General features: G+C 50.7%; 1 protein-coding gene across 19 annotated transcripts in view; it reads right to left on the bottom strand.

Moving 5' to 3' along the window:
- The window catches only part of Zmynd8 (zinc finger MYND-type containing 8), an 89151-nt gene that overhangs the window by 22206 nt on the left and 54698 nt on the right, over positions 1-12247 (bottom strand). For 14 of the 19 annotated variants that reach the window (XM_036182978.1, XM_036182985.1, XM_036182988.1 and 11 more), the window contains 3 exons: positions 8332-8484; positions 5342-5851; positions 491-883 (listed from right to left, as the gene is read on the bottom strand). In XM_036182978.1, the coding sequence (XP_036038871.1) occupies positions 491-883; positions 5342-5851; positions 8332-8484 (1056 nt within the window). The remainder of the gene's footprint in view (positions 1-490; positions 884-5341; positions 5852-8331; positions 8485-12247) is intronic. The other 5 variants (XM_036182986.1, XM_036182989.1, XM_036182990.1 and 2 more) reach the window with 1 other exon arrangement.

Raw genomic sequence — 12247 nt, 5'->3', positions numbered from 1 at the left:
CTAAAACATGCTGATGGGTGGGAGGGGAAAAAAAAATCAAGAATGGTACCATTTTTGTGTAAAAAAGAAAAAGAAAAAAGAAATCTTGGATGGTATAATAGTATATGGCATAAAAACATATGTATATGCATGCATTGGGAAAGGCTTTTCAGTTACTTGTAATTGTCACAGAAGGGTGAACAATGACATGGACAGTGAATGGGCCCACATTTAACATTACAAGTTCTACATACGTATTCTGTCCCTTCTGTAAGGAGGGGACTTGTGTATCATTTATAAAACTAAAAAAAAAAAATCTTAAATAAAACAAAAGTGAATAGTAAATAGCAAGCCAGTTTTTTAAAAAATAACACCGTATGGGATGGGTAAGGCCTGTAATGACCATGACACACACAGGAATGGGGGGAAAAATTAAACAGGGGTGGCTTGTCTCCTGTTGATGTGGCAAAAAGGGCATGGGCGCCACAGAGAACAGAAGGGGGCGAGGTACCTTTCACAGCCTGTCTGGTCTGATATCTTGTCCCCTGGGAAGAGTGAGGCTGCTGCTGCTGTTGCTGCTGCTGCTGTTGCTGCTGCTGCTGCTGCTGCTGACGCTGTATCTTCTGCATGTGCCACTTTTGGGAGGACGTTTGAAACTTACTTGATGAGTTCCACACGACCCGCTGCACTGCTGGGGCAGTCTCCTTCGGTAAGAGCAGCCTCTGCTTCTTCACCGGGCTTCCTGTGACGGCGGTGGCCGGTGCTGTGACCGTGACGGCAGACATCGTGCTGGTGGTGGCGGCCACGGTGACCCCGGCCGCGGGTGCTTGGGTGGCTGAGCGGGTGAGCACCGGCGTCTCTGGGGGAGACTGGTTGCCAGCCACGGTAGACGGTGGCGGTTTACCTATAGTTACAGCCAGACAGACATGGAATAAGCAGAAACTGGGTTGGACTCATGAGCAGAGACTTCAAACCACTGGCCAGTTCTGGGTCAAACCCAGCAGAGGCAGATCACTGAAGGAATTCAGAATGGCCTGGAGGCCCAAGGACATGTACAGCCTCTGCCACAGCTATGAGTTATGCCTTACTGAGCGCAAGCTCACATCCCACCTCACATCATGGCAAGCCTTCTAGAAGCAAAGAGGGCAAGACCCAGCCCCCTGTGGGGACCAGTCCAGGAGCAGCCCTACAGAGAGGGGAGAAACCCTTGGCCAAAAAGCCCACTTGGGTGTGGACTCCAAGACTAGATAGCCCTGATTGTCAAGGGTGTACCAAAGTCTCTGGGAGGGGCTGCCTAGACATTTAACAAAGGAATTCAGCCCCAGGCCTGAGAACCTTCCCCCAACACACTCAACCTAGACTTCCTGCCCTTCAAATAGCCTAGCTTCAGCTTGCATTCTAGATGTTTCATGACCCTTCATGGAGAGCACACAATACTAGATTTCTTGTCATGTAATAGCAAAGTTTAAGGGTTTTTTGTTGTTGTTGTGTTTTTGTTTGGTTTTGGTTTTTTGAGACAGGGTTTCTCTGTGTAGTTTTGGTGCCTGGATCTTGCTCTGTAGACCAGGCTGGCCTCAATCCCCCTGGCTCTGCCTCTGAGTGCTGGGATTAAAGGCATGTACCACTGTGGCCCAGCCTTAATTTTTTCTTTTTTTTTTAAAAGAGTTGTTTTAAAAGCATTATGCCAAGGGCTGGGTGGGGCACTAACCAAGGGTGGGAATGGCATCTTGCACTATACCCCACCCAGGGTGCTCAGAAAACACACACCAAACACAGGTACAAGGGGGTTTTGCCATCATGGACCACACTCCTTGGCATTTCATGAAGCTTGCCCTTTTAGATTCAGATCACCCAGAAAAACACATAGGTTATTCCAGACAGGATTCTGAGCAAGCTTTCGGTTACAGGATGTCATGGAAGAGAGAAGGGCTGCTGCCTCCTCTGAGGCGACAGTTTCCTGTCTGGTGAGCACCCTGCTCCTCTGGAGACCAGCATTCAGTGAAGCTGGTGGGGAAACTGCAGGGGGGGGGGGGTGTCGGGCAGAGCTGGCTAATCCTCTTGGCAGGCCTGACAGACACTAGATGCAGCTCGTCTGGTCTAGAAGCAGCTCTAAACTGGCCATTCTACCAGCAAGACAGCTGTGGTGTCCAGCAAGGGTTCCAACCTGAAGAAACAGCTGTGGCGACCTGGGCTTCAGCCAGTGACATAAATGTCATTATCACTGCTGACTAGCTAGCCTGGACACTTTTAGGGGCTCAGAAAGGTCAGCTCCTTTCTCCTGACTGGTTTCTGAGGTACAGCTACTTGGTGGTGATCTTTACCCAAAAGAAAACTATAGCAGAGAGACCAGTGTGCTGGCAGTGTTTCCTCAGGCTGTGGGTTGGGATTACCAAGAGTGTAGGGGACATTTCTTCAGTGGGACAAATTCCAGAAATTTCTTCAATGGTTTCTTCAATGGGGAGAATTCCGGTGTTTGGGGTGGGGTATTTGCAAAGCTCTGGGAAATTCATTTGTCCTCCAGACTATATAACAATCACTGCAAAGAAATACAAATTACCTACAAGCCCCATTAAATTTATAAGCCGGAGGTCCAAGTTTTGCATTTCTAAGAACTAACTAACAGCTCTTTGAGAATGGAAATGCCCAGTGATGGGTAGTCAGGGAGTTCCCTGGGTGCAAAAGCTGTGTCTGCATCTTCACTGAGCACCGAACAGTGGCCACACTCCACAAAGCCCTTCACTTCAGGACAGACCAGAGGGAACATGGCTGTAGACACGTTAGCAGTGCCACCTCTCAGAAAGAGGATCCACCATCCATCCATCCATCCATCCATCCATCCATCCATCCATCCATCCATCTCGGGGACACCGGTTTATACAAGTAAGTTTGACTCAAGCCTTGGAAAACTGCTCTGATTGTGTTGTGCTCTAGAACCGTCTTTTTTTTTAATTAATTAATTAATTTTTCTATTATCAGCTTGATACAGTATAAATTCTTATCCTAATAGTGAAATGTTTCATTGAGGCTTGCCCAGTAATTGAGTAAAACCAAAACTTAGTATAAGCCACAGTCATCCTAGGGTCCCCCTGCTATACAGCCTCCCTGGTTCTGTGGGTTGCAGTCTGATTGTCTAGAACCATCTTTACCTCAACCTTCTATCATCCAATAAGGGTTTTCTGGGTCTACAGAAGTTTCCTTCAGACACCCAACCAGGAATAGCTCTGCTAGAGTGCTTCTGGTTTTTGTAAAGCATGGACCCTGTTAAGGAACTAAGTTATCACTGCTAGGAGGCTCCCACCCAAATGGAAACTCTTGTTCATGACCCCACAGTTGGGATAGTGTGTTTGTTTGGTTTGGTTTGGTTGAGGCAGGGTCTGATGTAGCCAAGGGTGGCCTTGAACCCCTTAAGTCTCCTGCCTCTTCCTCCAAGTGCTGGGATTAAAACTTTGCATCACAATACCTACCTTAGTATTTGTATCTAAAACTTTTCCCCAAAGCCAGGACAGAAGGCAACTCAATCAAAAGATGTGTTTCAAGGGCTGGGGATTTAGCTCAGTGGTAGAGTGCTTGCCTAGCAAGCTCAAGGCCCTGGGTTCGATCCTCAGCTCAAAAAAAAAAAGATGTGTTTCAGAGGCTGGCAAGGTGACCCAGCAGATTAAGAAAATTGCCACCATGAATAATGGCATAAGTTGTCCTTTGACCCACACATACACATATGTAAGAACATACACACACACACTCGAGAGCACACACTCACACACATGCGCACACACAAAGCCTGTTTCAGAAGGAATGGGAGATTCTTTTTTTTTCCCCTGAGCTGAGGACCGAACCCAGGGCCTTGAGCTTGCTAGGCAAGCACTCTACCACTGAGCTAAATCCCCAACCAGGAATGGGAGATTCTAAGTGTCACAGCCCTCATATGGAGGAAAAGTTTCACCTACTGAGCAGTAAAAGGTATGCTCTCTACCTCCTCTCCACCCCAGACAGACTTCTGAGGCCTTCAACAGGTCTAAGCAACAGCTCCAGCATGCTCTGCCCTCTCCACCTCGCCCCTCCCTATCACAGGTATCTCATTCCTTCTCCGTGGTCATAGAAATCTGTCTCTATTAAGAGCTGAGGTTCCAGACAAGACAGCCAGGACTTGCTCTACGCCACCAGGCTAGAAGCGGGGGAGAGGGGGGCGCTTCCTCCTAGGTTACGGCAAGAAATTGGCTCCTGTCAGAAATCAAGCCCAGTCCAAACTGACACCTAGCTGTCCCTCACCAAGTACACCCAGCTTGACGGCCACCCTTTCACATGTACTTAAGTGATGTCATTCCTGGGTCCTAGCTGAAGGATGCTGTTGGGAGTCCAATGGCCACTCACTTGCTCAGTCAGAAACTTGCTGATACTCAGCCCCTTCTGGGGAAGTTGCCAGAATGCCCACTGCAGAGGGCGCTGGCCTACGCTGTTCATCACAACAGCAACAAGCCTGAAGATTCAGGAGGGAGTCCTCAGGCCGGAAGGGAAAAGGGACCTATGCCCACTAGGGAAAAGACATGTTTGATGGGCAAGTGTTGCTGCCATCTAGTGGCTAAAGGCCAGAGTTGCATCTAGAGCACTTCCACTACAAGGGACAAAGAATTACAGAGAATTCCAGCGTCCAGGTACATTCATGCCCTGTGTGCTGATTGGAGACTCTTCCGTTTTCAATGCTCCAAGAAGTCTTGGGCCACCGTAGTACCACAACACCTAATGAATCCCTCTCCTAGTAAGAAAATACATCTGCCCATGCAGGGCACAAAGAGGGGAACCCAAAGCTAGATCTTTCTACTGAGAGAGCCCTTGACCCCTGAGCCCCACCCAACTGTCTGAATGTTAAAAGGCAGTTAGCTAGAGGGGGCTCGTAGCTCAGTGGGGAGAGTGCTTGCCTGGTTACAAGGTCATGGGTTCAATCCCCAGCACCCTTAAATCCGGTAATAGGTAATAATGCCTATAATCCTGTCTCATGGAAGGTAGAGGCAGGAGGATCCAAAGTGAAGGTCAAAGTTCAAGGTCATCCTTGACTATAGCATTCAAGGCCAAACCGAACTATACAAAACCTTAAGCAAGCAGACCTAGGGCTGAAACAAACTTCACAAGAAGTGGCTAGAATGACTGGGGAATTTACCTTTCTCTGTGTTGAGGATCACTCAGGCCCCCGTACAAGTCATGGCTCTGGCTGTACCAGCTGGGACTGAGCCCCTCCCTGACACACACACTCAAAGTGTAATAGCTCAGTAGTAGAGCACTTGCCTTCCACATGCAAGGTCCTGAGTGTGGCCCTCGCACACAAATACCAAACAACAGTCCAAAGCTGCAGGCGGTATATGCGACTTACCGTCCTGCTTAGGTGATGGCACCCTGGGCTCCTTCTTGTTTCTGCGACCCTCCCGCCCAGAAGGATCTTCTCCTAGGTCTATGACAAGTTCTCTCTCTGAATCAGAGTCCAAGCCCAAATGCACTGTGGGAGAATCCATCTCATCTTTTCCCTTCAGTTGGTCCTTTGTAGGGTGAGGTGACGGCTTGGCTTTCTCTACTGAGTCCTTCTCGGGCTCAGGGCTGGCCTTGTCCTTGACAGGCGCGGGGTCTGCCTTCTCGCCAGCCGGTGAGTTGCTTTTCGCCTCCTCTTTGAGCTCCACCGGGTTCGCGGGCTTGGGCTTTTTTTTAACGGCGGGGGCCTCTTTGTCCACCCGAGTCCCCTCTTTGTCTTCGGGGTCCTCCGGCTCATTCTTGGGCTTCTGTTCCTCATCGCTGACATACTCACTGTCGCTGCTGTCCGACTTTTCGGAATCCTCCGAATCGCTGTGCTCTACGGCTGTGTAAACATCCTCCGAGATCTCGTTTATGCCTAAGAGCAAAAAGGAAACACAGCTTAGCCATGCGAGAAAGACAGAGGGAAACACGCTACTGGCGTCGTCATCGTGGTGGGGACAGCAAGGAAGAGGACTCGGGGGTGATCAAGGTTCAAAGAAAGCAGGGGAGGACCTACGGACTGACTGCCAGGTTCAGGCTAAGTCTGCTACGCTGGCTGGTGTGGAGATGGGAGGGCCGTTAGAACAGGGGCCCGGGGGAGCCAAGTGTCTACAGCCAAGTGTCTACGCACAAAGAAAATCAACCGGGAACCCAACAAGAAGCCTGAGCTCCTGACTCAACACCCCTCCCAACTGTGAACAGGCAGGCTTCTGCCTGTGTCTAGGGCTCCAGAAGGCCAGAGCCTTAGCATGGCGGCCACTGCTCAGCCCTATGCACATCTACCCTCACACTTCCCATCTGGGCAGCACTGGCTTACTTGTGTACATTGCCTTTTCGCATTTTTGTAAAAATGAGAATTCTCTACCCAAGTCACAAGTGAAGAACCTTCCCATAGGCCTCTGTGGGATGCCGCTCTGGCAGCAGCAAGCAGCCGACCGGCAGAGGCAGAATCTGCTGCACCCCGTAGGTGGAGGCAGGTCTCCAGACTACCTGTGTGAGCCTTCCAGCTGGCTCCATGTGCTGCTCACGTGACTGCACGGGCCTTCCACTCACAATGGGGGCAAGAGGAAACCGCACCTGCATATGTCTATCAACGGACACAGAACAGCAGGTGTGCACACACATGATGCGTGCTTCCAGCTCAGACAGCAGGTAAATAACAACAAATAAACCCAGAAGAAGAAAACCCAACTAATCCTCCATACCGCCTTCCCTCCGGTGCAATGGCCTGGTCTCTGCCATGATCTGGACACATCGAAGAAAATCCCAGGAAGGACAAGAGCCATGCACAGCCAAGACACAGGTCAGCAGACTCGTTGGGGGATAGAAGCTGCCTCCCCCAGGGTCTAACAACCACACAAACATGAGGTCTGGAATGATTGATAGTGCAGTCAGAGGCATGTGCTACTGGTGGACAAGCATCGGGCACAGGGGACAGAAGCTGTTATCTGTGGGATCTTGAGAAAATGACCCGCTCTTAAGCCTCAGAGTTTTCTTCTGTTAAAATGGAGCTGAAAATTATTATACAACTCCCAGAATAATACAGACACAGGGCTCAGCAGAGCGTAGTGGGTCCAGGAAGGGGTTGGTAAATGAGGTAGGAAAATTCTTGCTCGTAATAATAGAGCATTATGGAAGGCTACAAGAGACACCGAATTGGCTACCTCAGTCCCTGCCACTCAGTGTCCTAATGGGGCAGGCACGCTAACAAGGACAGCCATGGTGCTGGCGGGAGGCACCTTAACAGGGACCCTTGTACCATCTCACCATTGAAACAAGGGTCCCCGAGAAATTGTCATTTCCATAGCAACTCCTGAAGGGAAGGCTGATGCTTGGTACCAACCAGAGGCATTTGTCTGTGGGAAAGAGATTTAACACCGTCCTGACAACATGTCAGTGTATCTCACAAGAGATGAGACAATATCTTGATCAGAATTGCTTAGGTATGCAAACCTCCTGTCAGGACCCCTTTATTTCTTCCTCTTCCCAATGCTAATAAAGCTCCCCTTCTCTGCTTTTCATTATTACCCATTTTTTAACTGACCTGTGGAAGACAGTGGCCAAGACTCTCAGAGTCAGAGCTTTGAGCCTAAAAAGCCTAGAACTTGACGATATCCTCAGTCATCCCCAGAAAACTCCTAATTACAACTCCCTTCTCACTTAAGGATCCAGGACACCCACTGACACTAAAGACCTCACCTCAGAATGACCCTTGCTCCTGGGGCCTACTATCCATCACTTCTTCCTCAGCCTCCCTGGATTAATTTACTACCTCAACCAGTATTCCAGAACATATGCCATGTGGATAAAAACCAGCTTCCACAGAGAAGGCACAACCCTGTAAAATGATCACTCTATTTAGAGGCTTCCACAGAGGCTAGGGCCCACCCCACAAGGTCCCCTTTTCCTTTGGCCAAGAAAGAAATAAAGGAGCCCAGCTAACAGACAAGCAATCACAGAGAGAGACTTCCAGAAGAGAGTGGGGGGGGGCGGGTAGGTGGCTACACCTGCAGGGGAGGTTTGGGCTGTTTAAGACCCATTCAAGAACAATGCTGTGACATCATTGGGTTTGGAGAGAAGCCAGGCACACTTGGAACACTGGTACTTTCACATTTGCACCCGAAGTTCTCAGGCTACCTCAGCCAGAGAATAATACCCTCTGCTAAATTCAAAAGGCCCTTTTGGAAAACTGACTAGCACATCTGAAATAATTCCGAAGTAGAAATACAGCGCATTCTAACTAGCCGAACAGACGGAGGTCAAGGCAAGCTGGTGAGATCACGGCAGGCCACGCCTTCTTCTCTCCAGGTGCATCTCCAGACTGGTCCCCACAGCATAGGCAGTCAGGGCACGCACCTAGTTGAGCTTTGCAACTCTCTATGGTCTTGTCCAGGTTGAGCTGGAACCGGCTTCGAATCTGCCGCTTGGGAGAGACGAGAGGGACAGGGGCTGACTGTTGCTGGACCGACTCACTCAGCTCCTTCAAGTCCATCTCGGCTTTGCTTCGATCTGGAAGACACCACCACATCCTCGTCAGAACAGGCACGAGGGGACAGCAACCACCACCCACCACTCAGGTGAGCCGGATGTTAAGCACGTTTTCAATCAATCAACCACAACAGACTATCCAGCTGCCCAGAGACCAGGGAAACAGGAAACACATGACCTGCTTACTTCCCCCACAGAACAATTGATTGAGTATAGAAAATGCCTATCCCAGCTGGAAGTAACATTTGTGGAGCTCAGCTGCATTGAGAAAGCTGCTAATAATCTATCCAACCTCCAACAATAGGGAAACACCGGCCTGGCCAGGGTATGGAGATAGCTTCCCTCTAGCAAGAGGCATGGCACCCCCAGAGGACACCCTGATCCATGGGTCTTTCACTCCCAGGCCAGCCTGGGTGAGGCTTGAGCAACAAAGACAGGAATTGGGGGACGTGTCCTTTCTGGCTTGGTTGCTAGCACCCAGGGCAGGCGGGAGGAGGCAGAGGATGGCTCTCCCGTGGTACTGACCTGGGCCGAAAGGTCTTCTCAAGTAAGAACCCAAGTTCCTCGGCCTGACACTCAGGTCTCAAGTGCCCTGGCTACCTCTGCCAAGGGCTGGCTGTCCGACCAGCTAGACCAGATTTCTAAGGGCCGCTGAGTTCACTGTCTGAACTGTTTCCTCCTCTCCTCAGTGTCCAATGCTACGGAAGAGGGGAGGAGGGGAGGAAGGTGGCCGTGGAGGTCCAGAATGGAGGGGAGATCTATCTGCAGGTGGAGCGACCTGTCATTCAGTTGGCCTGCTCCCTACAACATCCCCGCCAGCTGATTCCAAACATGGGTTCAGGATCCTATCAGCGATAGAGCCACCACTTCTGAGCCAGCTCCCACTGGAGCTGCGTTCCCTGCTCCATGCCACCACAGGTGCAGGGTCTCCACTGCTATGACAGAGGTCATCCAAAAGTGACCTGAGAGCTGGACAGGAAGAGCTGTCAAGGCTTTCGCCTCTTGGGTTCTGACCTGAGCCATACACCTTCCCACGCCTTCCCATGCCTTCCCACGGCACAGCATTCTCTAACATCCAACAGCTCCCGAAAGCCCCTGCCAACCGACACATAGACAGAAGCACCAAACAGCCCCAGCTCCTGCCTCCCCACAATGTAGGCCCCACTGTGAGAAGATGCCCCCAAACACGAGAGACCACATGCACACACATGCACACCCCTTCCTGAAGGAAGGGAAGGAATGTTCATAGCAAGTGCCGCAGCACCTTTGTAAGAAAGACAAGCAGTCCCGATGGTCTGTGCACACACCTGCTCTTGTGTGCATCCAGGATCAGCTGGAATAGTCCGGAAGGGATTCGGAAGGAGCAAGGCCCATCTGCGGGTCTCCCCTGGCCTTCTGGCCCTAGCATCCATCTCCATGGCCTCCTCTACACGTGTTCCCATGAGCACACACAGGCATGCTTCAGGGGGCTTTCAAGGATGGGGAGGGAGTGCTTATTTAAGTGTACCAGAGAACAAAGTGGAAAACTATTCCCCCACACCCATTGTCTCCAAGCATCTGAAGCATTGCCTCAGGTGGCTTGGAGGAGGGCTGGGCACTCGGGGCCGCTGAAGGTGGGACCCAATTATCAGACCTATCCTCTCTGTGAGTAAAGGAAACACAGTTTGCCTTAACTGCTGTGAGCCCATGTCACAGGCAAGGAGACAGAGCTGGCCTGACATGTAAATAAATGCATGTGTCTGTGAGTAGACATTCTCCTTAACTGTACCCTGAAGCACGTGGATTGCCACAGCTCAAGACCAGCCTGACCTACACAGCAAACAGGGCAGCCTGGGCTACTGTGTATGCCCGCGTCTCAAAGACTAAACTCTGTAATACTATAATCCAAAGCCATCCCCCATTTTACAAAATTAGGCTTCTCTGGCCAACAACCTATTATTATATTTATCCAAACTATTTTTATTCATTTCAATGGATGAGGGCTGGGATCAGGTCTAAGAACAGGCTTCTGGGGACTTAAGCCAAACATAATCTGTCCTGGAGATTTGGACTCTCCCCTCCTCTGTGGAGAGAGAGCGGCAGGCAGTCTCTTATCTCAGGGACATCTACCCCTGCCCTTGTCCGCTGGGAGCGCCTCCAGATCCCCGCCTGCTGCCAGCGTTTTGAACATTTCAGCTGACATACAGACAGCCCCAGCTATAAATGGAAACCAGGGAGGAAAAATAGCCATGCTCGAGACAGAAAGGCACACTCCTCCATTTCTGCAAGGGAGCCTGAAGCCAAGCAACTTCAGGGCAATCTGGCAACTGTCTCCAAATGGCAAGGCCACGAGGCCTCTGGCCTCCCTTCATTTCCGTGGTCTGCCCTCCCACGTGGGCAGAAATGTCTTCATTTTCCGTATCAATGGACAACCACCTCGTGTCCACAAGCAAGGATGGAGGTTCCAGGTTACCCACAGATGGGGTTGGGGCAAACACAAGTGCTAACACCGCAGGCGCAGACTCCTATGTTAGCATCAACAGACAACCTTTCTAAGAGAAGGAAACGGGGTACAGGCAGGGAGCCGTGGTATGGGGAGGAAGCAATGGCATGGAAACGGGAATACAGGCATCCCTGAGCTCCTCTGCATTGCTACTCATGACATGGGGCTCAGAAAAGCCACAGTGGTGGGGTATACCGGTTCAGGGTTAGTAGAAACCCTAGCCCCACCCCCACCCCCAGCCAGGGGTACCCAACATCCTAGGAACCAGGCATTGCCAGGGATAAAACTCAGAAGCAAAGGTATAGACACATGCAGGAGATGGAAGGCAGGTGACAGTGTCACCTAGGGGACAGGGAACAGGAGGGATGCCAGCAGAATTACAACAATGCTCTTCCCAAGGCTGTCGGCAGCATCACCAGAGGACAAGGACACACATGGCATTTCAAGAGTGTCAACCTGCTGCGCTGCTAATTCCCTCAGAGACAAGAACAAGCGGGAGTCTAGAAGCAGGATGGTCACAAGTTCAAGGCCTGCCTTAGGTATATAGTGAGTTCCAGGTCAGGCTGAGCTCTCAAAAAACAAAAAAACAAAAAAGAAAAGAAAGGCACCTGTCACTCAACCTAACAATTGGCGTTCTGGCCCTGGGACCTGAAGAGTGGAAAGAACAACTCCTGAAGCTGCCCTTTGACCTCCACACAGGCATGGAAAAAAATGCATGAGAGAGGGAAGAGAGAGATGCCCTTAATCCCAGCACTCAAGGGACAGAGGCAGGCAGAGTTCGAGGCCAGCCAAGTCTACATTATGAGACCCTGCCTCAAAAAGGAAAAGGAAGAGATGGAGAAATAAAATAATCCACTCCAAATATGGAGTCAAAACCAGGCCATTGCTGGTCTGCCTCGCATTTCTCTAATTTGGCTTTTTCCATGTGCTGTTTTAAATAGAACCCTGCTTTGTTGGACAATAATCTCCCATCAGCCTCCAGGATTCTGGATCCCATGTCACATGGGCAGACAACTAATGCCAAATCACCCAGCATTCCCCTCTGCCCTTCAGCCTTCCCACCCACACAGTGCTCTCCTGGGTCCCCAGCAGTGCATCCCTCTGTGAGAGAAAAACTGCATCCCAGGAACCCATCCACATACCCAAAGTTCTCACCCCCACAGGCTGAGCTGAGACATGTAGGAGTTAGGAGGGAAGACAAGACAGGAATCATGGCTTCTCCGGAGCCACCTTCGGGCCACCCACTGCTGCGCCCACCCATCAAGCCAAACTTCAAAGACCCATGGTGTCACGAGGATGCCC

The sequence above is a fragment of the Onychomys torridus genome, chromosome 4 (genome assembly GCF_903995425.1).
Source record: "Onychomys torridus chromosome 4, mOncTor1.1, whole genome shotgun sequence".
NCBI classification, from domain to species: domain Eukaryota; kingdom Metazoa; phylum Chordata; class Mammalia; order Rodentia; family Cricetidae; genus Onychomys; species Onychomys torridus.
Note: the sequence above shows the minus strand (reverse complement) of the source record. Positions and strands in the feature narration are given on the sequence as shown.